Source organism: Puma concolor, chromosome D1 (assembly GCF_028749965.1).
Source record: "Puma concolor isolate L17-30 chromosome D1, mPumCon1.1.hap2, whole genome shotgun sequence".
NCBI lineage: Eukaryota > Metazoa > Chordata > Mammalia > Carnivora > Felidae > Puma > Puma concolor.
In genome coordinates, this window is record NC_141676.1 from 105,539,191 (window position 1) to 105,565,485 (window position 26,295).

Here is a 26,295-nt window from a genome sequence, read left to right on the forward strand (position 1 = left end):
CAGGAGAGGTCTCGCCACCCTAACCTCTTGCGGCTTTGTACCGTGGGACAGGAGCGCATGCCGGGGCGCCGATTTCCGCGTATTAGCGCCCTCTTCATCATCAAAATCACGCTTACTTCATTTTCTTTGTTTAAAGGCTTCAATTCCTTTTAAGAGTTATTCTTGTTTCCTGAATATTTTTTTCTGAACTATCTGCTATACCTTCCACAACCAAACTATGTTGAAGTTTTATTTCAATACTATGACAAAAACACGTTTCACACTAAAATAGTCACGCATCCACAGTGCACAAGCTTGCAGTTCTAAAGTAGAATGAGGAAAAAAAAAAAAAAGCAAAATTTCTATACAAAGGGCTGGCTTTTCCCTTCTCCCCCCTCCCATCCCCCTTAAAGTTTCTGTATTTTTTTTTTTCCCCACTTGGTTTCCGATCCAGGAAAGTTGTGTTATGACTCCAGACAGCAGTTGGCTTTTTTTTTTTCTTTTGTTTCTATAAATGCTGCCTAAGTGAACAGAAGGCCGATGTTACTTTACTTCAACAGATTTCCAAAAAAAGACACTAATTCCCTGAAGCACACATGCTCTTCCGCTCAAATCTAGATTCTGGGCTCAAAAGGAAATTGTATGTATATATTTTATTTGGCTTTCTACAAAAAGGGGATGTTTGGGGTAAAAATGTGTGTTCACCAAGACCAGCCCCAACTATACAATCTTCTCTGCTTCATTCAACAAAGCCTAAGGAGTCCTTCAAAAGGAAGGGGATGCAGATGCCTAGGGGGGGCAGACTCTTTTTCACAGATACAGGCAGGTGGTGGCTAATCAGAAAGTGGTCTAACCCCCAAGGAAATACAAAAAGAATTGAAGGGCCAAAAAAAAAAAAAAAAAAAAAAAAAAGCAAAACCACTACAGAACGAGATGGATTTTCACCTGAGTTGCACACAGGCAAAAATTTCAAATCAGAATGGGGGTGGTGGGGGTGGGGGAGGGGAGCCACTGTAAACAATCATAGTTTGTAAAGTTGTCCTGTGCGAAAACAAGCCTGTGATGACTCTACCCGCCTCTAGGCAGTATTTGTAACTTTAAAAAAAAAAAAAAAGGCAGCTATTTTACATGGACATTTAAACACAACCAAAGTCAAACAGTTGTCAACTTGTAAACACTGGAAAACAAAGATGGCAGAAAGAAAAAAAAAAAAAAGAGAGAGAGAGAAAAGGAAGGAGAAAGAAATTCGAATATTGCAAACTGAGATCTGCCCCCAGAAGCTGCAATTTGGCCTTCTTCCTACAAAACGAGAGTCTACGTGGGGATTGAATTCAGCTAGAAAGGGTGACACACTTTGCATACTGAACAAATACAAAGTGAACAGAAATTATAACTTATTTATGGGGTTTTACAGAGTTCAAACTCGACTCAAAGTATAAAAATAAACTTGGACTTTGTTCATTCGTTAGTCTTAGTGCCTGGAAGCACTTCTCTGAAACTGGTCTGTGCCAATTGGGCAACACCAAGTGCGGTCTTCCTGAACCTAGATTTTTTTTTTTTCTTTCTGAGCTTCCTAGATTCTTAATTTGGGGTCCTTTTGTTTGGTTTTTAAATGGTTTCAGGGAACGGAGTGTCCTAGTTTGGCTGTGGGTTTAACCTTTTTGTCTCATTTTCTTACAAGTGAGTGCGCAGCAAAGGAACCCTTTCTATAAACCTACAAAAAGGAGATCCCCTGTTTATCTGTTTACTTTTTTTTTTTAAAGGCAAAAGACACTAGAGGAATGAGGTGTGTGTGTGTGTGTGTGTGTGTGTGTGCGTGTGTGTGTGTGTGTGATATTGGAAATGCTCTGGTGAAACTATGGTGTCACTTTTTACTTTGATCTGCTCATTTCTTGTCACCCATCATGCTTTGCTCTCGTTCTCCTTTGTCTGTGTGGCGTCATTGGGGACCGTCTTGACTTCGGCTGGCGCTGGTTTCGTTTCTGTCTCCTGGCTCTCCGACTTTGCTTCTACGGGGCCCTTCCTGCAGAGAATTGGGAAAACAGCAGTGAGAACACAATCTACAGTAACTCACCCTTCAGCCAGTCCCTCGGGAGGGGCTCCCGCTTAGAGCAATGGTCTCCATCCTTGGCTGCACGCTGGAATCACCTGGGAGCTCTAAAAATCACTGGTGCCTGGGCTCTACCCCCAGAAATCCTGATTTAATTGGTCTGGGCATGATGACTTTTAAAAGCACCCACGTGACTCTAAAATGAAGCCAAAGTTGAGAGCCACTGAATCTGAGGAATGAGACCTTTTCTGTTCCAGCCCTAATCCAATGCCAGGGGCCCAGGGGCCTTACCTGGGGTGGTGGAAGGGGGCAGCAGATGTGGCCTTTTCCTCACCCTGATCGGTATAATTGGTATAATTAGTCAGACTGGTATAAATGGGGCATGCTGGGCTGGTTCCCCAGTACTGACTCCAGGGGCCCCTCTGCAAACTGCCTTGCTGTTGCCTGTCCTTGCTCCCACCACACCCTGTGCTCTGTGTTTCCTGGTGATGCCTCAGTGGTTTGCCTGGCCAGGGTGAGAAAATTTCGTGACTGAGGCAGCTTTTTGTGGCATGAAAGGCTAGACTGGGATGTCACGCTACACATGGGGACAAGGGGAGTAGGGGGGTTAGGGGGTGCTGAGTGGGCGGGATAGAGGAGTCCTACTTCCTGGGGTTCAGGGCTCCTGGGGACAGTCCTGTTTCAGCTCTTGGTGGCAGCATACCACTCATGTGGGGGCAGCCACAGGAGCCTCTGTAAAAACCTAGGTCTCGCTCTGCCTTATTCAGTCTCAGGAGTGAAAGTCTGATCTAAGGATGCACTGGGGCAAGCAGGCTTAGACCCCAGTTCCAACTGCATTTTGGCATCATATTTAAGAAACCTGCTAAGTTTAAGGACTTGCCCTTGAACTTGGAGACCCAACAGTCATTCGGTGCTTGTGAGCTCTGACTGTTCCCAGACATTCCAGGTCAGAAGAAGCAAGAGTAGGTGGTGGTGGTGGGGGTAGGGGGTGAGGGGGTGGGGTATCTGGGGCCGGAGTGGGACAGGGCCCTCTGGACCACATCCTCTCCCCACATGGGCCTTGGGGTCTGCCTCTTTTCTTCCTGCGTTAACAGTGCTGTTCTGGTGGGGACTCGGCCTGGACCCTGGATAACACACTGTCTGTGGGCCCCAGGGTGGCCAATAAGGGCACCTTGGCCTCCTTAGCTCGCTTCCCAAGCTACGCTCATCAGGGGCCCGACTGCGAGGCTCCCCCCCCACCCCGCCAGGGAAAACAGAAGTCGCTGCTACGATGATAAGGAGAAGACGTAATTAACATGGCCTAATTAGTGAGGAGGCGGCTGCCTGCCCCCCTTCTGTCCCCGCCTCATCCCAGCCCCCTGGTTGACAGTTGCAAAAGAGAAGCCCTGGAACAGGCTGAAGACACATCTAACAAAAAGGACACAGCACAGCACAGACAGACGCACACCACCACGGGACATAACCCGACGACAGCAGACAAAGAGAGGCCGTACTCGGTCTTTGCTGGTGCAGGCGAAACAGAGCTGTCTGCAGTGGAAGGGGCAAGCTCAGGGGCTTGTCCACTGGCCCCAGCGGTGGGAGCAGGAGAGCCCAGGGCTGCAAAAACATCCTTTGCAAGGTCAATATCTGGGGTCTTGAAGTTCCCTTCGTCCATTTTAAAGTCCTCGCCCTGGGCAGGGTTTGTGGCGCTGACGGAGGCAGCCTCGCTCTTCGGGCTAGTGAGGCCCGTGGCTGCTGCCTCGGTCGGGCTCTTCACGGCGCCGGGCTGGGTGGGCTCGGGGTCCGGGCCTTTGGTGCTGGGGGCCTCCTGCTTGGCCTGCGGGGCTGCCGTGGCAGGGGCGGCCGCTGCCGCTAGGGGACTGGTTGCCCCGGCCGCAGTGGGGCTCGGCTTGCTCGCGGGAGGGGCCTTGGAGGCCTCCCCCGCGCTGGCAGGGGCGCTGGGGCTGAGCACAGCCCCCTGGTGAGCCAGGACACTAGAAGACAAACTGCCAGCAGCAGGGGCTGAGGCCGGGGTGTCGCTCAGGTCAACGAGGGGGGCAACCTTGGGGGCCGAAGCTGGGGGAGGGGAGGAGGCGGTGGCGCCGGGCCCCTTGGAAGGGGTGGCCTGGCCAGTGGGCACAGAGTTTGAGTCAGGCGTGGCCGTGGCCGGGGGGGCAATACTGGAGGTCAGGGTGGTGGTCTCACTGGTGGGGCTGTTCTGAGCAGTGGCAAAGGTTTCGGTGATAGTGTCAGAGTTAGCGGTGACGGTGGTGACAGAAGGCAGCATGTCCTCGACAGTGGCTGTGGTGTCGGCCGGCAGCCTGTGGGGAGGACAGGAAGTAGAAGAGAATAGACAATGAAGCTGGGACGAGACAGAGAAGCGGGCGTGGGGAAGGGGGACCGCAGCCAAGGAGGGGGTCGTGGGCAGGGCATGCAGTGACGCACAGGCACGGACACAGGCCCACAGAGAAACGAGGACAGCAAGAGGAAGCACACGCCCAGGCGGGCAGAAGAGGAGACAGGAGACACAGACCTGCTGGCCCTTCCTCCCTGCTGATGCCCCTCCAGCTCTCTACCCTGCGCTGCCTCTCCCTGCAGCCCTGTCTGACCCCTGCCTGCACCCCAACTCCAGGAGAGGCGAGCCTCAGTTCGCCGTCCGCCACTGCTGGCGTCAAGGACCCCGAGGAATGGGCCCTGCTGTCCTAGGGGCTCCACGGGAACTGATGGGGAAGGTCGGGAATATGGCAGACAAAGAGTGCTCCCAAGGCCCCTAGCAGTCGAGGGTTGTCCAGCCAGAGATTTAAACTAAATCCGCGCTAAACTCCACTCCCTTCAAAGCCCCAGCACTCACGACAGCCAGCCTTCGTGATCGCCTCGGCCAGACGCGGTTTCTGACTGAGGGTCCCCCAGCCTTCTGAGAACAGAAGGGTCAGGGAGCTCCACGCGCCCCACCTCCTCTCACCCTTCCAGGAAGAGCGCAGAAAACCCTAGAGCTCTTGAAAATCCTACACAGAATCTGCTGAGCCTCTCAAAGCTCAGAGCCTCTCTCAGTGCGGTTGTGTCCCCTTCGGCCACTTCCAGAATGTGCGTGTGACTCGGGCATAGGGTCTAGAGATCCCGCTCACCCCTGGAACCCTTTCAGAGCATCTGCAGGCTCTTCACAGAACCAGGAATGCCTTCTCTCTAGGGAGAGAGTGGGCTCAGGCATTTCTGGCCAAGGGCTCCAGAATCTGGGCTGCATTGTTGGGCTGGGAGTGGTGGGTGGGAGGCATGGGAGGCGAGGCATGGGTGAGGCGATGAGGTGAGTGTGGGGCTCTGCGGCCAAAGTGCCGCCCCTCCCCACCCACGTACTCGGGCTCCGTCAGCGGGGTGGTCTCGTTGGGTTCCGTGTGTTTCCCTCCATCGTGGTTTGGGGTCCGCTCCTCCTCGGTCCGCACTTCCACGATGGGTTCCTTGGACTCATCTTTCCTGTGGAGAGAGTTTTGCTGGTTCGATCCCAGCCTGCTGGGGCAGGAAGGGGGCTCCTGGGGAAGCCGGCTACAGCTCAGGGCTCCTGGGTTTGGCCCAAAGTTGATGTGGGGGCATGGGCATCTCAAGCCCAAGGGCCCGAGCCTCAGCTCCCACTCGTGCTAGCTGTGTGACCGTGAACATTGGATTCGCTTGCTTTGGCTTCCGTCCCCTCATCTGTAAAATGGGGCAGGCAACAGTCTCGACCTTGCCTGGCTGTTGGAAACATTAACTGAGACAACGAATGTCAAGTGCTTAGCACAGTGCCTGGCACAGAGAAGTGCTCAGATAATCTGTATTTACATACAGTGCCTGCCCTGTGGTGGCACTCACAGCTTACTCCCTGCTCTGCCTCTTCTCACCTCACTCCAGCTCAGGTCCACCCGGTGAGTCTGTGAAGCCTCTTGCTCATTGGCTCAGGACCCGTTTTTCCAGAGATGCTGGAGGGGACAGCATCTGGATGGTCAGCTCCAAAGGGACAGGAAGTTTTACCTGTTCTGTTCGCAGGTGTAACCTAGTGTCTGGGAACAGAGCCTGGCCCTGTTTTAGCTGCTCAGTAAATATCTGTTGAGTGATATATGAATGGCTGAATGAATGAAGACATGAACGAACGGCAGCGAGGCAAGTGTGTGTCTCCAATGCTACGGCAGGTCCCCTCCAAGTTTATTTAGCTCTGAAAATTTCCCTCAGTTTGGCCTATGCAGGGATTTTCAACCTTCTCTGAAATTCTAATACGTTAGATGTGGGGTTGGGCCCAAGTGTTAGCTTTTCAAACAGGAATCCCCAAAGACTGTGTTTTAGGAAACATTTCTCCAATGCTTTTTTTCCACCTTTGGGGTTTCCAAATGGGGAAACTGAGATGGTTCTGATGCTAAGCCCCCCGGCCCAGGGCAGAGCCTAGACCCTAGCAGTGGCAATTAGGTCTGCACTCACGAGAAGGCGGCTTTGCCCTCCTCCATGTCCTTGCCCTTGGCTCCGGGCCCAGCCTTTCCGCACAGGTTGACGGCAATGCACATGAGCAGCCCGCACTTGTTCAGGAAGTAGCAGGTGATGTCCACCACCACCAGTAGCAGGACAAAGATGACGATGAGGATGCCCACAATGGCCCCAGTGCTCAGGCCTGATGTAGGGCTGCCGTTGGCTTGAGTGGGAGGGAGGGAGGGAGAGAGAGAGAGAGAGAGAGAGATGGCTGGTGGTTAATACACTGACGTGCAGACTGCTGGACCCTGCAGAGCAACAGCCCCTGGGGGTGGGGTAGCACCTATAGGACAAAGTCGTGGCATTTGTGTCAAGAGTGGCACCTTCCGTGGGGCCTTTCTACACCCCGGTGTGGAGACAACAGAGTCTCTCTGTATCTTCAAGAGGGCGGGATGGCAGCCTTACCTCACAGACCAGGGGGTAGGGGCATGAGGCTCCCACAAGTCGGGAGGAGTGGGCACCAGGAGCTGTATTTCCACCCCTGCGCTCAGTCTCCGAGCCTCCCCCAGCCCCATCCTTAGCTGATCTCCTCTTGAGCTCAGGGAAGCAGGCAGGCAGGTGGTGGTCACCGGGTTCAGGCTAGACCATGGCTCTTGGGAGTGCTCAGGGACAGGGTCCCAAATGGGGTGGCACAGGGTTCCCAAGGCTTTCTTTGGGCTTGTGCTGGCACGAGGCACAACAGTATGCCCAGTACACGACCCCACCTCCTCTCCTCCTCTTTAAGGACGGCTCTAGATGATCCTGACCTTGGACAGTGTACATTGGCTTCATAGCTTATCCTTCTTCACTGCACCCAGGGAGACAGACAAAGACCATTTACTCTGGAGACATGGAGGTCTGCCCAGGGTGAAAGGTTTGGGAATACTCACCATCTGGGAGCTCAGGCACACTTGGATCAGACTTCAGGAAAACCAGCAGACTCACCCAGAGATGCACACCCACACGGACAGGCACACTCACACTCAGGGCAAAGGTCCTCTGTGCCCACTACAGACAGACACATTCTCCCACTTGAGCAGCCCACAGCATGCCCGTTCTGGCTGGGCTCTCTTTGAATGACTCAACTTGTGTCGCACTCCCCAGGGCCCCGGGGGTGTTGGTGGTATCACAGAAGGACCCCAGCTCCCCAGGCCCCCTTGTGTCAATGTTAGCTGCCTGAGGTGGCCCCCTGTTTGGTTCCCCCCCCACCCCACCCCAGTGTCTGGGAGATAAGAGGTCATGCTGTGGGCAGCGAGCTCTGCCCATAAGCCAGAGCCAATGACATCACACTGAAACACGAGCATGTCTGCTTCGTTTTTCTTCTTCTGGAAGGATAGAGTTCAAGAACTGGCTGCTCCACCCCACCACCAGACCTTGTCTGAAGCTTCCTGTGCTGCCAGGACCCACTGGGATCCCCCAGGTCTGCCGACTAGAGGCGGGAACTGTGGCCAACACGGTCTGGGTCTTGCTGTGCCTTTGCTGAGCCCCAGGCCAGGCCCGGTGGCCTGTTAGCCACACAGCACACCAGATAATGGAGGAACGTGTAGTCCGAGGTGACATGTGCTCAGACAGGCCCCAGTCTTCTTCTTCCATGCAGTCTGTGTTCCTGGGAGCACTCTTTCGTCTGCCCAGGGGTCCCTGGTCAGGTATCGCGGAGCCTCTTTAGCGGTGGTCCCACCCCACTGGCCTCTGTTTCAAAGTTTAATTCAGGGTACAGACCACCAGGCCAGCAGGCCACAGACGACTGCTCATAGCTTCATTTCTCGCACCCAGGGTGCATTTGGGCCTTATAGTTGGAGAAGACTCTCAAATTCTTGAGTATTTTTGGCTTCTCTGGGACCTTGGTCTTGCTTCCCAGTGTTTCCTCCTCAGGCTTGCTGGCTGGTCCCATCCAACCTGCACTGAAAACCTTAGCCTATCTCCCAGGAAGGTTCCAATACTGGCAAAGGCCTCTGTGCTCAGAGGACCCAGCTCCAGCCACGCTGTCTCTGGACTTCGGCAGCAGGAAACTGATGGCTGGCCCCCGTGATCCGCTAGAGCAGGTCTTTTCCCTAGCAGCTCACAAAAGCAGAAGAGAGCATTCGTTCTTCTCTTCCGGCTCCTCATACATTCCACCCAAAGAAGCACAGAGGCACGCAAGCCTTCCTGATGTTCAGAATCCCAAAGCTGGTTCCCCGAACAGGGAGGAATTACCAGTATTGGGCTTTCTATCCCATGACAGTGGCTTCCAGCCACTGCCGCCTCCTGACGTCGGTGCCCAATAGGTGTCGAGTGCCTGCTTCCCGAGGAAGGAGCCTAAAGTATTTGGGGGAGGGGAGAATGTTTGTATTTTTGGACTCAGTGGCATAAACTCGACATTCCGAGGTTTACACATAAGCGTGGTTTTAGGGGACCAGTCATATCTCTGAAGAGGACAAATGGTCCACGGAAAGGGGGCTCTGTGCATGTGAGAGGCAGCCACTGTCCACCTTGTGCTCTGGGCTCGTTAGACCTGGCTGGAGGGCTGCCTGGCTTCTGCAGGCACACTCAGGGGAAGGGCCAGAGGATACAAAGACCCCGGTGACGTGAGACAGAAAGAAGGGCAGCGGTCTTCCCTTCTCCTGGCCTAAAGGCCTTACACATGTCGTGCACTCTCCCACACCTCTGTTGTAACTCATGGCACCGCTCCCCGCACCCCTCCCCCCAACCCATCCCTGTGCTCCAGGCCAGGGCCTTCATCCTACCTGCTGAATATACCCAGCCCATTCCTGCCTCAGGTCCTTGCTGACTCCTTTCTGGGAACCCTCCAGCCCCGTAACCTCCTGGCTGGCTCTTTGCTGTCCTACAGGCCTCAGCTCAAATGTCACCTTGCTGGAGAGCCCTCTCCCTCCGTCCCCTGATCTCTCACTCTGCCCAGTATCTACCGCAGAGTAGATAGAGTAGTAGAGTATCTGTTCTCTTCTTACGTCTATCTGCCACTTTCTGTTCACTTGCATGCTTTTTATCTGGCTGTCTTCTCCAGAATGTTCTATAGGGTACTCTTAGTTCTCCCCAGCATCTAGCACAACCCGACTCATAGGAAATGTTCAAAGAATATTTGTCAAAAAGAGGAGTGGGTGTTTAGTCTGGAGATGAGAACACCATCTCCAGATGTTTACAGATGTGTCGTGAAATGGAAGCGGTCTTACTTGGTATCACTGCTGGATGGAAACTGTAGGGGTCGGGGTAGTTCAGCTTCCCTCGAGAGGGAGCTAACAGTGTGAGCTGCCTCGGCAGGCAAGCACCCTGTGCCTGGACACCCTTGGCAGGGATGCCTAGTGCTCTGGAAGAGGCTCCTGTGTTGGGCAGGGCCTGGGACAGAAGGTGTCTCCACACCCTCTTCAACCACGGGAGCCTGCCGTCCCATGTCGCGGTCCAGCACCCTGCACGCGGTACAGGTCCTCTGCACTGACGACTTTTCCCTTGGAAGACTAGAACACTCAGTGGGTCCCATTTTTATTCACTGGTCCTCGGGATTTTATTTTTATGTGAAAAATAAACACACCTTTTAGCATAATGTTTGTCACCTGCAGCAGAATTTCTAGGGTGCTTTAGACTCTGGGGCTCCCCAGTTCTAGTGAATCAGGATCTCTGTGGGTGATGCTCAGAAATCTGGGTGTGGCCGAGCGGCCCTGGTGATCCTTATACATAGCAGAGTTTGAGGAGCGCTGTCTCCAGGCCATCTTGTGCCTGGGTCACAGTGAATAATAGTGGCTTCTATGACTCCTGGCCCACGGATGAGCTGTGGAGTCTCGCCTCGTGGCCCTGACCACTGAGGTGGTCATAGTGACGTAACTGACGTACTGAATGTATGGAGAGAGGGAGCAGAGACTGTCCCTGAAGGAAAAAGGACCAGCCAGTTCACCACTTAGAGTACAGACTTCCAGAGGAAGTAAGAGGCTCCTTAAGCTAGAGAAAGGGTGTGTGCACCTTTTGCAAAAAGAAGCTGTACGTAAGGGAAACACCGGGAAATAGATGAGAGGGTATGAAAGTCAGCATTCATTACCTCTAGGGGGATGTTACAAAACTGTGTAGCTCAGGAGAGCCAGGAGGACATAGGTTATCTCCTACACCTTACGTAACATTGTATAAAAAAGGAAAAATTAAAACCTTCCAGGGCTCTGTCTTTGCATGACCTTACGCTGGCCTCCTGTGACTGACTCACCCCACATCTGCACGCACAGACTTTCTTGGGAGCAGTTCCTCCATAACCTCCAGGGTCACAGCCACCCGAATGGTGATGCTGCGAAAGTGAGGCTGTCCATCTTCTGTGGTTCCTGGCATGGGAGAGGCTGGCACTGACTGGGGAGCTGGCTGCCCCATGACAGGGACCTACATATAGCTCCCTTAAATGCCTCAAAATGGGAAGATGGGTCTCACATTTTACAGACGCCAGATGGGTCTGAGTCATTGTGTCATGGGACCTCAGTGCAGCCAGGTGCCCTTCCCACTGAGCGGGAGTTCAGGTTCACTTGCAAACCTCTCACACGTCTGCTTCCTCCCTCCCAGTATCTGCTGTGAAACAGACAGCTGGTCTTAAGTTTGGAAAGAGTCCTACTAAGTGTGACTACAAACAGAATAGGATTTGCCAATGAGAACCTTCTCTCGCATTCTGTTGATCACAAGATCACTCTGTGCAGCCTCTGCTATGGGGTTTTAATGGGGGCAGTGACATCAGGAGCCCTGGCTACAGAGACTGTATGTCTGATGGCCCACAATGCATTCCTGACCCCAAAGTGACCAGCTCCTGGTTCCGCAAAGGCACTTTCCCCTCATCCCCCTGTCTGCTGGGGACTAGGAAAGTTCAAGGAGGCAGTGACCCGCAAGAGCTCTCAGGATAGCTGAGCCAAATGCATAGCCCCTCATTGGCAAAGGAAAGCCTCTCCTCTTCTAAAACTCCATGCAGCAGGCTGCAAGTTTGGGGTACAATTTGGGGTAATCAGAGTTATTCAGGTACATGTGAGGTGGAGGAGGGAAAGGACTTTGGACACTTGGTAGGACACACAGCTATTAAATAAAATCAAAGCACGCCGGTAAGTTCACGTGGACTGTTATTTCCTTTAATAATGCAAAGGTGTAAACTTCATAAAGGCCTCGCTGATTATCTACACAACAGTGTTAGCATTCTTATTAGTAACATACATGATCCAAACCTGCCATATAAATATTCCAGAAAGGAGCAGAGAAACCCCGCGGCATGGGGGGCACGGGCAGCACTGAGCAGGGCGCAGCGGCTGGGAGAGCCCGGCGAGGCGGCAAGTGCTTACTCCTGTGGGGGCTCGAAGGGCCGCTGTCTTGGGGATTCCCGGTGGGGCTGGGGGCCACAGCCATCACTGAGGACGGTGTCCAGTGTGAGTGGATGTGCCCTAACACTGTCTCTTGAAAGGCATCCCATTATAAGCCATGGGGCTGCAGTGGCCTCAAAGTGCCTTTGGCTGAGGCATGCTTCGCCCGGGGTTGTGCTGAGGGGACAGGGCTCTGTCAGGCCTCCCTACGCTTGGGACTAGATCTCTGAGGAGTCCCTTCAGAAACACTGACACTGTCCCTTCCCTAGGGGCGGGACTGGGGCCAGGCCGGGGCCCCCCCTAGGGGAACATGTGACTTCTGCCTAAGATGATATCAAGAGCATGCCAGAGGCCAGGAGGACAGTGACGGGCCACTTGGGTGACGATGGATCTCTCCTTCCTTCGTCCTCCCTGCAGCTCTAACTGACCTGGGGTTTTTACACCAGGCCCAGAGGCCCCGGGTGCCTCTCCTCAATGCTCTGCCTTGAGCCTCAGAACCATGCCTGCTTCTCTTGTGCTGGTGTGAATGCAGGTCAGGGACCCCAGGCAGAGAGGTTCAAGATGGGGCTGGGGGTGCACAGGGCCGGGGCAAGAGGCGCTAGCTACCTGCCTGAGCTGCTGGAAGAGTGTGTGTGCGTGAGCCTCTAAATTGTGAGCGCTGGGGACACGGGCCTGTGCCGACCAACACCACCAGCCGTGCCCTGCAGACCACGGGGTCCCTTGGATTCCCAAAGGGAAAGACTAGTCTTCAAACATTAGAAAAAACCAAATGGAACTAAAAAATAAACCAAAAAGAACAAAAATCAAACTTCTGTGGGATGTTTAGAGATGAGATGTATAGGATGATAGGTGACCACAATGGACGGAGGTTTTATTTAGCAGAGGGTCCATCCCCAAGCATGTACAGGATGGTACTGAGCAGGACCCGCCTGGGTCTCCATGTGAGACTTTAGCAAACACACTGATCTTTCTCTCCTGGGCACGTGGAGAGGACGCCCCCTCAAGAGCAGAGAGGACTAGCTGGATTTCACCAGAATTTTCTAAATGTCACTAGAGTCACTGACCAATATGGGCGGGGGTCAGGGCATTGGGGAAGTACGACAGGCTGAGTGATTCGCAGTGGGGACACTCTGGGAGGGGCCTGTTCCCCACCCATCTGCTCTGGTGAGTATGTGCGGGGTCGCGGAGTGCGTGACCCATGCTGGGCTTGCAGTGGATACTTCTAACCTGGGGGCTGATGGTTATGTGACACGGTGGGTCACTGTGGGACCACAACCCCCAAGGCAGGCTCTGTGCTAATCTGCTAGGCAGTCCCATTATCACTCCAACTGGGAGACGTGCATCTTTCAAAGCTGACTGGTATTGGGCATATCACAGGTTGGTCCTGTTCGCAGAGCCAGCATAAGGGGCTGGTTGTAATACCAGGACCACCGTGCCCCCCAGAACATCTGTTCAGCCCCGGAAAATGCCTAACGAATCCATTTTCTTCCACTGCATGGGCAACAGGGTGACTTACTTTGCCCATCATGTCAGCAAAATGCCCAGATGCATCAGAGCGGTTTGGCCCCCTGACCACGGGCATGTCAAGGCAAGCAGCGCCCACTGCTTTTTTGAAGGGCAGAGGGGGAGCACGGGGTTGGAATGGGGTAGGGAAAACGTGGTGATGTGGACACTCTGATGCAAGCTTTAGGAGGTACTTAGACATTTTTCTCTGCCACATCATGTTCAGGTAAGAAAAAAAATCAACAAGTAGCAGAGATGTGCAGAAACTTCTCTGTAAAACTAGCATGATGCTCTTCTAAAAACCGCGTTTAAAGAAAAGCGCTCCCACATATTTTTGTACTGCCATTCAAAAAGGGGGCAAACTCCTCGTGAAGCAGCATGGAAGTATCCGCGAACGGTAAAATGTCTGGAGGTCCAGCTTTTTCCAATCACCAAACCTTCCTCTTCCACACAGAGCACTTGGTGGCGTGGCCGTGGCGGTCCTGACAGGTTCTTCCAAAGGGGGCAACTGATCATTCTCATGGGAACTGGGCATTTAAGCAAATTTAATTTGTGTGTGTTTGTGTTCAAATTCCTAACAGAGCAAAAGAAGAGTCACTGCAGAGAGAAGCAATGAGACAAAGGTGTAGGACGCACAGCAGCCTCCCAAGGTCGCTGAAGGTCCCAAGCAATGGGAGCCCAGAGAGAATGTGGTTGTTTAAAAACAAATGTGGCAGTGGGGATGTCCCAGTGACGCACGTCCAACGTGACATGTGTGACGACAGACGCAGGAAGGGGAGGAGGGGAGAGAAGGAAAGAGAAGGTAGAGACAGAAACAGAGGAAAAAAAAATAGATAAAAAGAAAAAAAAATTAGGTCAAATACAGAAAACGCAAGAATCAAAGGTTAATTCAACTTAGTAAATTAGACTGACAAAGGTTAGGGAAGGGTTCAGTACAGTATTATTCCCGTAAGGCCAGTTCCAAAGCTCAGCAAGGCCACAAGCAGCACAGCAGGGTGAATTCGGGGGTTAGGGGTCAGCGAGCAAATGAAATTACAGTGAGAGAACAGAGCCTCCACAGTAAAGTACAAGAGTTTGATTAGGAGAGTGTTACCTTCGACTAAGGCAAGGCCTCTGAGGGGCAGTCAACGAGCTTACCCACAGCCTCCTGGCCTCTAGAGCTTTCTACGCGTAGCGGGAGAGATGCGCTGTGTGCAGCAAACTGTGCTTTTTCAGTGACATATGGGACTCGTCTTCCCACTGCGCCATGGCCCCCACCCGGTCGCTCTTCAAGACGATCTCGCCTGCACCCCTCACCTTCTGCTACCGCACTGACCACAGAATCCCACCACGAGCGCACATCTTGTAGTTCAGAGGCTTTATACGCAGATCCCAACGCCATGGCCAGGAAAGTCCAACTAAGCACAGAGACACCTCCTCTTAATACGCGTGCAGTAGGTGAGCAGTCCCTCCGACCGTCTCTCGGTTAATGGGGTGCCTTAACGCCTCTGACCACTGGGCAGGGCCCTGGAGGACAACATCTTCTCCTGTTTCTGTATCTGAATCACAGTGTCCCCACCTGCTCCAACCCCACGAGCTGATGCTGTGGGCACTACCCAACATGCGGACACAGCACGTCCAAGCAACCTGCCTGTGTCACTTAGCCCAGGCAACAAGTGCCACCAGAAGTCCGTCTTGCTGAAAAGGGGTTGCTCGAGCTTCTCCCCACCCCAACCCCCCAGCTCCTAAGTGTCCCATAAAGGCTGGGCAGATCTGGATACATTCTAGACTGTCGATTTCAATGAAAAGCTGACCAAAGAGCACAAAGAAAGAGAGGGCACAGGTTGGCAGGGCCACCCCCATGTGGACATCATATTAAGCAGTCTTGAGAGCGTTTCTTGCAGCCACACCCAAATGCCTTGCCTTTACCACTGACCATCTGCACTAAGGAGCCTCCCTGAGAATGCAGAGGGTAGGTCCAATCGACGTGTCTCATCTGTGGTTCGAGACCCACCTGTCAACTCCCTGGAGGCCCCAACAGGTCTATTGGACACACACACTCACGCACACACAACAGTCGGCCACCACACACTGGTGCCTTTGTTGCTGCACTGACTCGCACACATGCACGCCTGTGTCCCAGGCAGCCGTACCCTTTCTGTTCTCCCTCCTGCTGGGAGGTGCTGTTGTGTTAACTGAACAGAGCACCCAGGCAAGCACTGGAGAGAGGACAGGCATGATGGGGCCAGACCAAGGCCACTGGGAGACCGAAACATCTTCCCTGCCATGCTTGAACACAGCAGAGGGTTTGTGGGGCCCTTTTTCAACAGGCTGCAGCTGTATGGTCTATGCCCACCTCTCCTGCCTGAGGCTGGCCTTGGGGTGATCTGGGAAAGCAGAGAGGGGCTGAAGATCTCTCTCTGCTCTGCGGGTTTGGTCAGTGAGGGGACTAACCATCAGCGGCAAGGTGGGTGGGCCAGCAAGCAGAACTCCCACGTTATTCCCACACTTGGGTTGGTCCCGGGTCCCTAGAAACAGTTCTACATCTCCTAGGAGAACCACTTGCATCACGGTTTCCAGCAGACTGCCTTTCACAGATGGGGTTTCCAAGCATCTACTTTCCTCATTTGCTCTGTTTCAAGTAATTCAATTTAATCTTTGTTTCAGTTGAGAGGCCCTTGGAAGATAGGCTTTTTAACTAATTGGGCACCGTCTCTTCCTTCTCTTGGGGTCCCCACAGAGAAGAGATCTGGAACATGACTGTGCAGTAAGCAAGCATCAAATAGAAAGCGCTTCAACAATTGGGTGGTCCTTGTAGGAAATGGCAGAGGGTAGATAAGGTCTCAAAACAAGATCCTTACTCAACCAGCCTCCAAGGCTTGGCTGGAGGTGGGGCTTTTCCCATCTCAGGGGTCTCGTGGACTGGCTCAGCATCAGTCCTTCAAGGCTGAATGACACAGGACCATTGCCCCAGGAGGCTTGGCCAAGCCTTGCTGGGGGTCCAGTACATCTCAACCCACTGCACAGATAGGTACAAAGCAAAACTAAGCTTTGCATGGGCGACCGATCATGAGGATGGCTGGAAGCAAGCAAGTTGTCAGGGGCTGTTCAGGCGCATTAGGAGGTGCAGCTTTGGTGCATTAATTCAAAGCGGGAGACTCACAGAGAGCAGAGACGGTCATACCTGGGATGGCCGTGGGCTGGGCCGAGGTCCTGAACACAAAATGAGCCGCCTTGGACTTTCCCTGCTGGTTCTCAGCCACCACGTAGACTTCATATTCAGCATTCCAGTCCAGGGACTTGAGCATGACGTGGTCACTGCCGGATGGGAGCCGGATCTCCGGTTTCCACTCCGAGGAGAGCTTCTGGGAGAAACCGGCAGGAAGGACACAAGACACCAGGAAAGTTGAGATACAAATGCTGGTGAGGCCAGCTAACTGGAAGAACTCAAGGGAGTCACTAACTATTGGTGCAAACTAATAAAAAGAAAAACCACTGATAGGACATGGCGTGCATTATTTACTAGCCTGAAAAACCCTAAGGATTACACAGGTCAGGAGGTCACCCTTGCGTGTCTGCAAACACACAGACCTCGGCAGATAGCAGTGTGGCGCAGGGACCATCTGCCAAGCTGTGCTCCGCGTACGTGCACAGACACCCTGGAAGAGTAAAGAAACAAAGAAGCTTCTTGTCTGATTCAGGATGTTGCTCATGCTCAGTCAGGTACTGTGACTCGCCCTCCTGGACACAGAAACACTGTATCGATTTGTTTTATTAAAAAGAAAAAGGATCAGGGGCGCCCGGGTGGCAAGGTTGGTGGAGTGTCTGATCTCTGCTCAGGTCATGATCTCACAGTTTGTGGGTCTGAGCCCCAAGTCAGGGTCTGTGCTGGCAGCTCAGAGCTTGGAGCCGGCTTCTGATTCTGTGTCTCCCTCTGTCTCTGCCCCTCCCCAGCTGGCACTCTGTCTCTCTCTCTCTCTCTCTCAAAAATAAACAAAACATTAAGAAAAATTAAAAAGTACGATTTATTGAGCACTTGCTATCTGCCTGGCACTGTACTAAGGTTTTCCACAATTTTCTCACTGGATCCCTACCAAGAGCCCGTGAAGTGTTTTGTCAGGCTGCACATTCATGTGGCCATAGATAGCCATGTGGCCCGCGTTTAGTTTAAAACAAAGAAATTCACCTGTCTGTATTCTCATTCTCTGAAAGGCTCCTTTCCTTGGCAAACTCTATAATAAAGAGGCAACCAGAATATAAAGCAAATATTGTGTTATATAAAAATATTAACAACATGTTAATGATATCTAGCAAACACTGAGTTTTTGAAGTGCAAGACAGACGAACACAGGGCAGGTAAGGCTATCATATCTTGGTGTTCTGTCCCTGCTATATTTTTGTGTGTGTGGGCGGGGGGAGAGAACGGATGAGTGGGGCGGGGCAGAGGGTGAGGGCGAGGGAGGATCTTAAGCAGACTCCATGCTCAGTGCCGAGCCCGACGCGGGGCTAGATCTCAGCACCATGAGATCATGACTTGAGCCGAAATCAAGAGTCGGACGCTCAACTGACTGAGCCCCCAGGGGCCACCCCCCGTTGTCTTTTTAATACAGACCTGCCTGACACAGCCACAGTGGCTCTTCTGGAAAACTGACATCTCAGGTGGCCTCATACGGGAGGTGTCTCCAGACCCAGCCGGCATCTTCAGGGTAATTATTGTTGTTACCATGTACGGGGGGTTTCCAAGTGTTAGGCACATTTCAGGCTCTTTGTTTATATTATTCCTGATCTGTACAATAATGTAAGAAACTATTTTATCCCCATTTTCCAGATGGAGAAATGGAGGTTTTGGAAGACTGGGCATGCTGGTAAGTGGTAAAGCTGAAACCAGAACCCATCTGTCTGGGCCACATGAGCATAACAAGGGCCAGACACACAGTCTACTTCCTGCGGGCTGTGCTGGGCCACCACTCAATCCTGGCATCCTATTCCACAGCGAGGAAGCCACAGTGGTCGCTCTTACAGGGATGTCTCTAGGCTGGGCCTTAGAGACGTTAGATGAGGCTCTTCATCTGATGTCAGGCTCATGCCTGACTTCACAATTGAGTGAGGAAGGGCTGAGTGGAATGACAGGTCTGCCCAGCAGCTGGCAGGGGGGTGGGGGGGGGGGGGCGTGTGCCTGGTAGGGCTCTGCTGTAATGACTCTCCATTAGGCCCAACCAGGTAAGAGCTCACACATCATTTCAGTGGGGGCTGATCAAAAGAGAGGGAGTAAGTCAACTTCCTTGAAAAATCCTTTCTTGGGGGCGATTGGAAGAAAGAAAACTGCTCTCTGGTTCGTTATCTCTTACTGGTAAGAAATCCTAGCAAGAGACTCTTCCCAGTGTTCACATTCTGCCTCTAAATCTCTCAGCAATTGACTCTGGTTGGCAGTGGCCAAGTATCATTCTAAAACCAGAGAAACAGAGTGATTCTCATTTTGGGGGATGGAGATGACAGGCGGCATGACAGAAATCTTAGATGGTGAGCAAACCAGGAAGAAAGGGTTCAGGGCCAAGCTCACCGTTAGCAGGATTAGAACAGCTCAGGTAGCTGTGAGGGGCAGGTGGGAATACCATGGTTTGGGATGGCAGGGCAGCCTAGGGCAGGGGCTAACAGCCCAGGGTCTGCAGACAGACCTGGATTCAAACTCTGCCCACCCAGGCATGAGAGATCAGGCCGTTACTGAATGGATATAGTACTTCCTCTGTAAAGGGCAGATGATCATAAGAAGAGCTTCATCAGGTTCTCGTGGGGAGAAAATCACAGTGCCTGGCCCATAATACAGTTTACCAAATGTCCTGATTATGAGATACCAGTATATTATATGCAGAAGCTACCGGGTAATTGCAAAATCACTTTGTAGAAATGTTCAAGAAGCAGAAAAATCAATCAGGGTATGAGTCTGTCGCCACATTCATTTCAGAGGTTTTGAAATGATCCCCGTGTAGACACGGCCTGATGGCTGTAGGTCGATCTTGGGATTTAAAACCCTGAGCAGGGCCCCTGAGCCCTGCAAGACACAGAAGGACTCTGTCCTGCACTACTTCCTCCTTGGCCCCCGGGATGTGCATGCTGTTGCCCCAACAAGGTGGGTGTGACAGCTGCAGAAGCAGGTGAAAAGGGGGACAGGAGCTACTCACCGCTCGGTACTTGACCAGGTAGTGCCTGATGGGGGAGCCGCCGTCATCCTGTTTGATCAGATTCACCTTAATAGAGTTTCCATCCTCTCCCATCTGCCCTTCGAGTTTAGGTGCACTGGGTTCCCCTGAAACAGCCAGTTAATTCATGTGACATATTCACCCACACGAAGAAAATCCAACCCAGAATGGGATGGAGTGATGGGGTGGGGCTGGGCTCTTTCTTGCTTTCTCAGAAATTCAAATGGTTAAAAAGCAATAAATATAAAACTTCAGATTCCAGTGAGATACCTCAGACTTAGCCCCAAACTGGGAGTGACTTTTGGGAATGTTCTGGGAAACCCTATTAGCACAGTCCTTTTACCATTTTAGAAACAGGATTTTTTAAAAACTGTTTCTCACTGGTGCTTGCATTTCCTTTTTGCTGTTCTTACAACTGCAGATTTTACTTTGATGAGCCTGATGCATTTTGAGGAACAGCCTGAAATACAGGCAAATGTGCGTAAGTGTTTAAAGGAGAAAACCTACACCCATAAAATAATTCTTCACAGCAGCCAGTTTCTTCCCTGGATACGTGATTCATCTCAGGGGGCTGGGGGACCCATCCCTGATGGGGACGGAATGACACTGCATTCTTGTGACCAGCTTTCCATGAGTTAAATTGCATTACTTAGACTCATTCATATAAAAACATGACAAGTTTCCAGGTGTGATTAAATAAAGCACAATTTGCCACGGGCAAGTCTCCCGTAAGCATCCTGCATTTACGGCTCAACTGCCTGAGTGATAAACCTTGGTACCTTGTTTAAAGTAACAATCATGAAAGTCTTTCTGTTTGTGAGCAGAGAGAGGGAAAAAATGGCTTCAGCATTTCTCAACAGAAAAAAGTCGATGTCTCTACCTGTGGTATACACTCAGCTCGTGTGAACCCGAGACAGAGGAGGAAGGTGAGCTCGGTACGGACAAATTACCAGAGGTGGGATGCTTCTTCAGTAAATAAGACGCCGACGTTCTTTAAGAGAAACTGTTTCACTAGTGTGTACTGGGAGTAATGAGGTAAGATAATGTCTGGTATGAAAAGTTAAAATGAAGATTTAACGCATTCGGGAATTCTGCACTTCCTTCAAAGACACACATCTCTGTGTCGATTTCATGTCCTCAGACAGAAAATTGGGAGAGCCTACAAGAAGTCACCTTCTGGGAGGGTTGTCCTGGCTCAATCACTGGAAGACAGAATCACAGACATGTGACCAAAGAACCCAGAAAGGTTTGTCGCCAGGCTTTGGACCTCATCACCCCAAGGTATACCTCTGGCCATTTGTGGCAAGGCTGCTGGCAAAGCCATTCAGCCCACCTTCCTCATTCAGCTACTCTGGGAACCTCACACTGGCCTTGTGTCCTGCTCCCCACTTTGAGACAAGGAGGAACCAGACAGGGAAAGCTATTGGCCAGCCCTTGCTGCTCAGCCTGGGCCTGTAGCACGAACCCCACGTGGCAGCTCCTTAGACATGCAGATTCGGTTTCAACAAGATCCCAAGGTGATCCTTGTGCACCTTTAGGTGATGGGGACACACAGAAGCTGACAGGGAAGGTGCATCCCCTTAATGTCAGGGGTGATTTAGGAAGTCAGGCTTGTAACTGGTGTTCCTCCATCAGCAATTAAAAAAAAAAAAACAGGAAAAAAAGGACAAGGTTTTAGGCAAGGTTTTAGGCAAAGACTTGTCCTGTTTTCATGTCGCTATCCAGCTGCTGGTCCCAATTATTCTTTGGAAAATTCTTAGGAATTTGGTTTCGATAATGTCAAGGCAGGTATGCTTTTCAGATTCTTTTGGACCATCCTAAGCCTTAGACAACAGTTGTGTCTTATATCATTGTAAATATCCAGGGCTAGAAAGGAACTCAAACAAAGTGGAGGACATTTCAGAACCGGGCAGGTCTGCACAGTCACAGATGGCAGGAGTAGGCACAGTTGAACTGGATAGCTCTGTTCTCTGAATGCAGGGGACAGACTGGTTCTGGCTGGCCTGGGACTTCCAGGTGTGAGCCTCACAAGTCCTGCACTCAGGCTGACTGGGAGAGCTCATGGCCCCACACTGAATGGGGATGGACATTAACGAGGACTTTTGTATTCAGAATTGCAACACTGACTCTGTGATGGTCGATTTGCCTTAAGGAGGGAAGGCAGTGGCATCAGTGGCCCTTCCAACACAGTCATGGGGCGAGGACCCGGTCCTTCCCCCAAAGCTTCCTTGGAAGGTAAACGGAGATTAATCTGCTGGGGCTGCTCTGGCTACACTTTCCTTAGGATTTCCTTCCAGATTTGAGCAGCGTGGGTTTCAAGGCTGAATCAAGACCACAAAACACTGGACCCTGCTTTGGGAGTGGGTGGGGGGGTTGTATCTACTTAGAAGAGGTACTCTCTTTCATGTTTGTGGGGATCCCTGTAAAACTGAATGCTTGGACAGGCCACTGCCTCAGTACCCACGTTTGCAGAATCCATGCCCCGAACGAGGTGTTCTCCAGGGCCCCCCCTCTGGCTCTGACGGCACTGTGACCCAATGACAGTCACTGTGTTAGGACAAACTATCAAGAACACCTTGGCTATTTTCAAAACACTGTGAAAGACGCAAAATAAGGATGGTCCTGCCAATTTCGGGGCAATGTATCCCCAGATCAGCAATTCCCCATCTCTAAGGCACAGGGCTGTCCATTTTTCTTTACAATTTTAAAAGTTATCCTCCCCAAAGTCCTATCTTTGCAAAGAGACCCCAACTGTCTTCAGAGACATGGGAACAAATATCTTGCCAAAGATTCCCTGCAGAAACTAACAGCCCCGATGAAAGTCAAATCTTACCTTTGGATGTGTTTCAGAAAAAATATGATTGGAACCACAAAGAAACCACTAACAACTATTCCACAGAACACAGTTCTAACATTTACCAAAGTTGGAACACTATCATTGCTATTTTATTGGAGCGACTACCATGTTATTCTGATATACGTGTATTTCTTTCTTACAGAATGTAGAGCATGGCATATAATATTTACATGTGTCATTTAAAGTGCTTTAACTATGATTTACTCAACAAACGTTTACGGAGTACCTACCTCCCAGGTACCAGATAATCTCTTAGGCATTGGGGTTTCAAAGGTAAACAAGACAAAGTTCGGTTTGTCAAAAGAAAAAAACCTAGTTATGATCAACTCTTTTTAAAAATGGCGGGGCCCTTGTATGGAAAGGTAACCCTTCCTGTGATGGTGTTTCTAGAGGAAGATGACCTTCAACTAACATCAGAGGGATTCTGACCAACTCTACACAACTTGTAGTCACATAAAGGTGGAGAAAGAGCAATATTTAAACAATTGTCTTCTCCATCTTCAAATGCACGCTCTCTGTCCATTCTTCTCAAGATTACGAATAGGCTAAAGGAATTGCTTCCTGAGCTGTCGGCGAAAAGGAGACTCTAGCCATACCTGATGAGGGATGGGCTGACCCTGAAGAAATGGGGCCTTGGCATTTGGGTGGCTCACTGCTTTGCTGAACACATTAGGAGAGGAAATTATTTAGAGGGTCCCAATGTGCACTCTGCTCTGAAATGGCTGCCCTGATTGAAATCATTATGGGTAATTTCCGCAAAACCAATATTGTAATTATTTGTAAATGTTGGTTTGCGATTCAGCAGCAATCGGCAGGTTGCTCCAAGAAAACCCCTGCGGTTAATTACACCTTCTGAATTTAGCTTCAGCCATGAGTCAAATTTTGCCCCCAAATATTTCACGTAAAGACTCAAAACAACATCACCTTAAAAATAAGCCTTGCCGATAACAAATATAAAATATTAGGCAACTCTGGTATTTTCTAGAAGAGTGTAAATCACGGATGCAAGAAAAGAAGAATGTACCATCGAGACCACATACAGTCAGAAATGTGGCAGGCTCGTCCTATAAATTCCTCCCAGAAATCGTAATTGAAGTGTGTATTTCTGGCCTTGCAGATTGTAGGTTCTTTGTAATTTGTGTGCTATTGTGCCCTAAAATCTGAGTCAGCTTCAATTCCTTCCCCTCGTCAGCACAAGTCCGGAGGTCAGAAAACTACTGCTGGGTACCTGAATTCCACAACAGAAATTATAGCAGGCTTAGGGGGTCTGGACAGCATCTGTGAATTTTAGAAGGAAAACAATCTTCTACTTCTTACTCAAAAACGCCCAAGTACCAAGAAGTATACCTTCTGACTGAAATGCCGAGGTGCCCCATGGCATCCCTGACAGAGGCCTGCATTCTTTTTTCCTGACCTTTGCTTTCTCTCCCACAGGGACCTGCACAGACTTTGGGGCCTCTGAGTATAAACCAGGGATGGAGATAGGGCTTGCATTAGAATCTATCACATTTTCCATCAAACAGGATTGTCTGGCATCAAAAATACTGTTACTTTTGTTTATCTTAACTCCTGTTCCCCTTTGGTCCATTACACCCTGCAAGCAATGTGAAACTTATGTATGCCTTTTCTATTATTTGTTTAGAAGAGTACAAAATGCATGACTTGGCTGTTCAAGTATGAAGCCCATTTGATTTTTCCCAACTCAGGAACATTCGAAATTACATCAAGAGGTTAGACGTTTGATCGGCCTTAGGATCTGTAGTTATGAGGCTGCTGATTGTCCTAAGACCAGGCTCTTTGCCGAACAAATGAATCTAGGGGATCTGTGCTGCTTTCATCCTTGGAGCCTCAAACACTCTGGGACGCCCCCTGTGACAACCCGCCTGGCTGAGGGGGCTTTCTGACAGTCCCGGCGAGCGGCTGTCAGTCCGAACACACCCAACCCCGGACGGGGTTCATTCTGTCCTAAGCATTGCTCCTCCAGATCGGGCCTGGGGAATAAATGCTCCTTTTCTCCTGAGCTCTTTCCTCCTTGTTGTCAAGAATATGCTTGTGCCAGGGCCAGCTGACTCATTGCCATCCTGGTCTCCGGCTCCAAGGAACGCCAAGGGATGCAGGGAGTGTGTATAAGCCGTGGCCAATTCCCTGGCTCTCCACAGAAAGGACGCGTAGCCCTGTGGCCACGCTCATGGGGGCATCCGGCCTACACATCCCTCTCAAATTGGGCTCCTCAGGAACTACGAACGTGAGCGTGTGAGCTGGGGGTGGTTGGGGAGGCCAGTGGCAGGAAGGGATATGAACTGAACAGCCAAAGATGAACTCTGACAGACTGAACCACAGAGATACCAATTCCCTTCTCGTGGGTGTCATGAAAACACCACCAGATTAGCTGATCAATTATCTCTGTTTCATCATCATCCTAAAATGAAAATAGGACCACGAAGGTATGGCTTGTGGTTATGGGGCTGATCCAGGCTGAGGAAGTTAGGACCCAAATAACCTCCAACAATTAACTTGGCTCCCGCTTGCGAGGCCGCCAAGGGGAGTCTGTGCACATCTTCAACACGATTTCACGGACATTAGGTTACTTATAAAGAAGTACAAAGCTCCTGGGAAGCCCTAGGGAAACGGGCCCTTTGCAGAGCCCCCGGCCTCTGCCCCCAGGATTCGGGCTGACACGCGTCACTGCCTCCCCTCTGCAGACCCTTCACGCTAGCTCTCTACCCTGTAACCGCCAGTGCGGGGAATCCTTAAGAATAAAGGCAATTAGAGCAGAGCCCTGGTGAAAAGTCTATGTCGACCTGCCAGAGACCGTGGCAATCCAGACACACAGCTGTAAAAAAAAAAAAAATAAATAAATGAAGGAGTGGAAGGGGTGGTTAGTGATGTTTTCAATCTAAGAAGGAAGAGTGGGTGTTAAGGAGCTTAGTTCACCAGAATCAGCATGTCCTAGTACGAGAGGCAGTGTCAGTAGCTAAAGAAAAGAAGATCATTATGAATTGGGGGGGGGGGTGATCCATGCTAAAACATGCAGCACACTGACAGAGGGGCTCAGGGGGCTTCTCATCACACACATGCTGGCGGTGGGAAGGGTGGGGAGGCCCGTTTACTTACACAGAGTCCTCATAGGTGACAGAGTCACTGGAGGAAGGAGGCCCGGCCACGACGAGGTGCCGTGATATTAAAAATCAACTTGGCACGGGAGCATCTTAGCTCACCACAGCAAGCCCACTCCTGGGATCCTGGGACAGGTGCCTAAGTTTCCCCATCGTGAACCCCTATTTGCAAAGCTCTACAGGTTCAGGACTAAGGGAGCCAAGGGCATGGCGTCCAATGCCTGTTTTCACCTCCCTTCTGACCCCGTGCTGCCGAACCCAGTCAACACTGTGGACGGGAGCCTGAGATTTACACAACATGCAGCCTGTGTCAAGGGCATCCTAGAGGCAGTGTGTGTGTGCGTGTGCGTGCGCGTGTGTGCAGGGGGCAGTGGTGGAACAGGAACTGGATTTCATCACCTGTCGGATGTACACCCCTCTGCTGGGAGATGCACCTGCTCACTTACCCATCCTCAGGCCCCACTCACCTGAAAGCCTTGCTAGTGTTCAGAGAAAGGAGGCAAGCACTGTTTTTCACGAAGCTTCATTTCTCTCCGTGAATTTTACTCGCTACGACCCTCTCCAGTCCCTTAAATTGTATTATTAAGGGCCATTTCTGGCTGCTTGCTGCTCATCTGAATAATGAGTCCTCCGTCTGTCCCTTTGCAAATGGTAAGAGAGGGTCTGTCACAGAAGGGAATGTGGTTTGACAAGGGGGTAATCATACTTTCGAATTCTACAGGCACTTTAAATGATTTTTTTTTTTTTTTTTTTTTTTTTTAGCACTGGCCACATTTTTACTGACACCCAAGACCATTGCTACAGTGCATTTCTGGGGCAACCGCAGGAAACATCTTCAAACATTTCTTGCCTTGCTTAAAATGTCTGG

General features: G+C 51.1%; 1 protein-coding gene and 1 long non-coding RNA gene across 21 annotated transcripts in view; one reads left to right on the plus strand and one right to left on the minus strand.

Annotated features, from left to right (window-relative positions):
• Positions 1–215: 215 nt before the first annotated feature.
• The window catches only part of NCAM1 (neural cell adhesion molecule 1), a 314,921-nt gene continuing 288,841 nt past the window's right edge, over positions 216–26,295 (minus strand). For 4 of the 20 annotated variants that reach the window (XM_086679089.1, XM_086679094.1, XM_086679093.1 and 1 more), the window contains 6 exons: positions 19,437–19,561; positions 16,442–16,619; positions 6,449–6,656; positions 5,360–5,476; positions 3,523–4,329; positions 216–2,002 (listed from right to left, as the gene is read on the minus strand). In XM_086679089.1, coding sequence (XP_086535215.1) covers positions 1,882–2,002; positions 3,523–4,329; positions 5,360–5,476; positions 6,449–6,656; positions 16,442–16,619; positions 19,437–19,561 — 1,556 coding nt within the window. In that variant the 3' untranslated portion in view covers positions 216–1,881. Of the gene's footprint in view, positions 2,003–3,522; positions 4,330–5,359; positions 5,477–6,448; positions 6,657–11,528; positions 13,933–16,441; positions 16,623–19,436; positions 19,562–26,295 lie in introns of those variants that run through there. The other 16 variants (XM_086679088.1, XM_086679109.1, XM_086679092.1 and 13 more) reach the window with 5 other exon arrangements.
• Positions 18,430–20,113, plus strand: LOC147576968 (uncharacterized). Its single transcript, XR_015241349.1, has 2 exons — positions 18,430–18,477; positions 19,876–20,113. It is a non-coding gene; the product is annotated as an uncharacterized LOC147576968 (long non-coding RNA).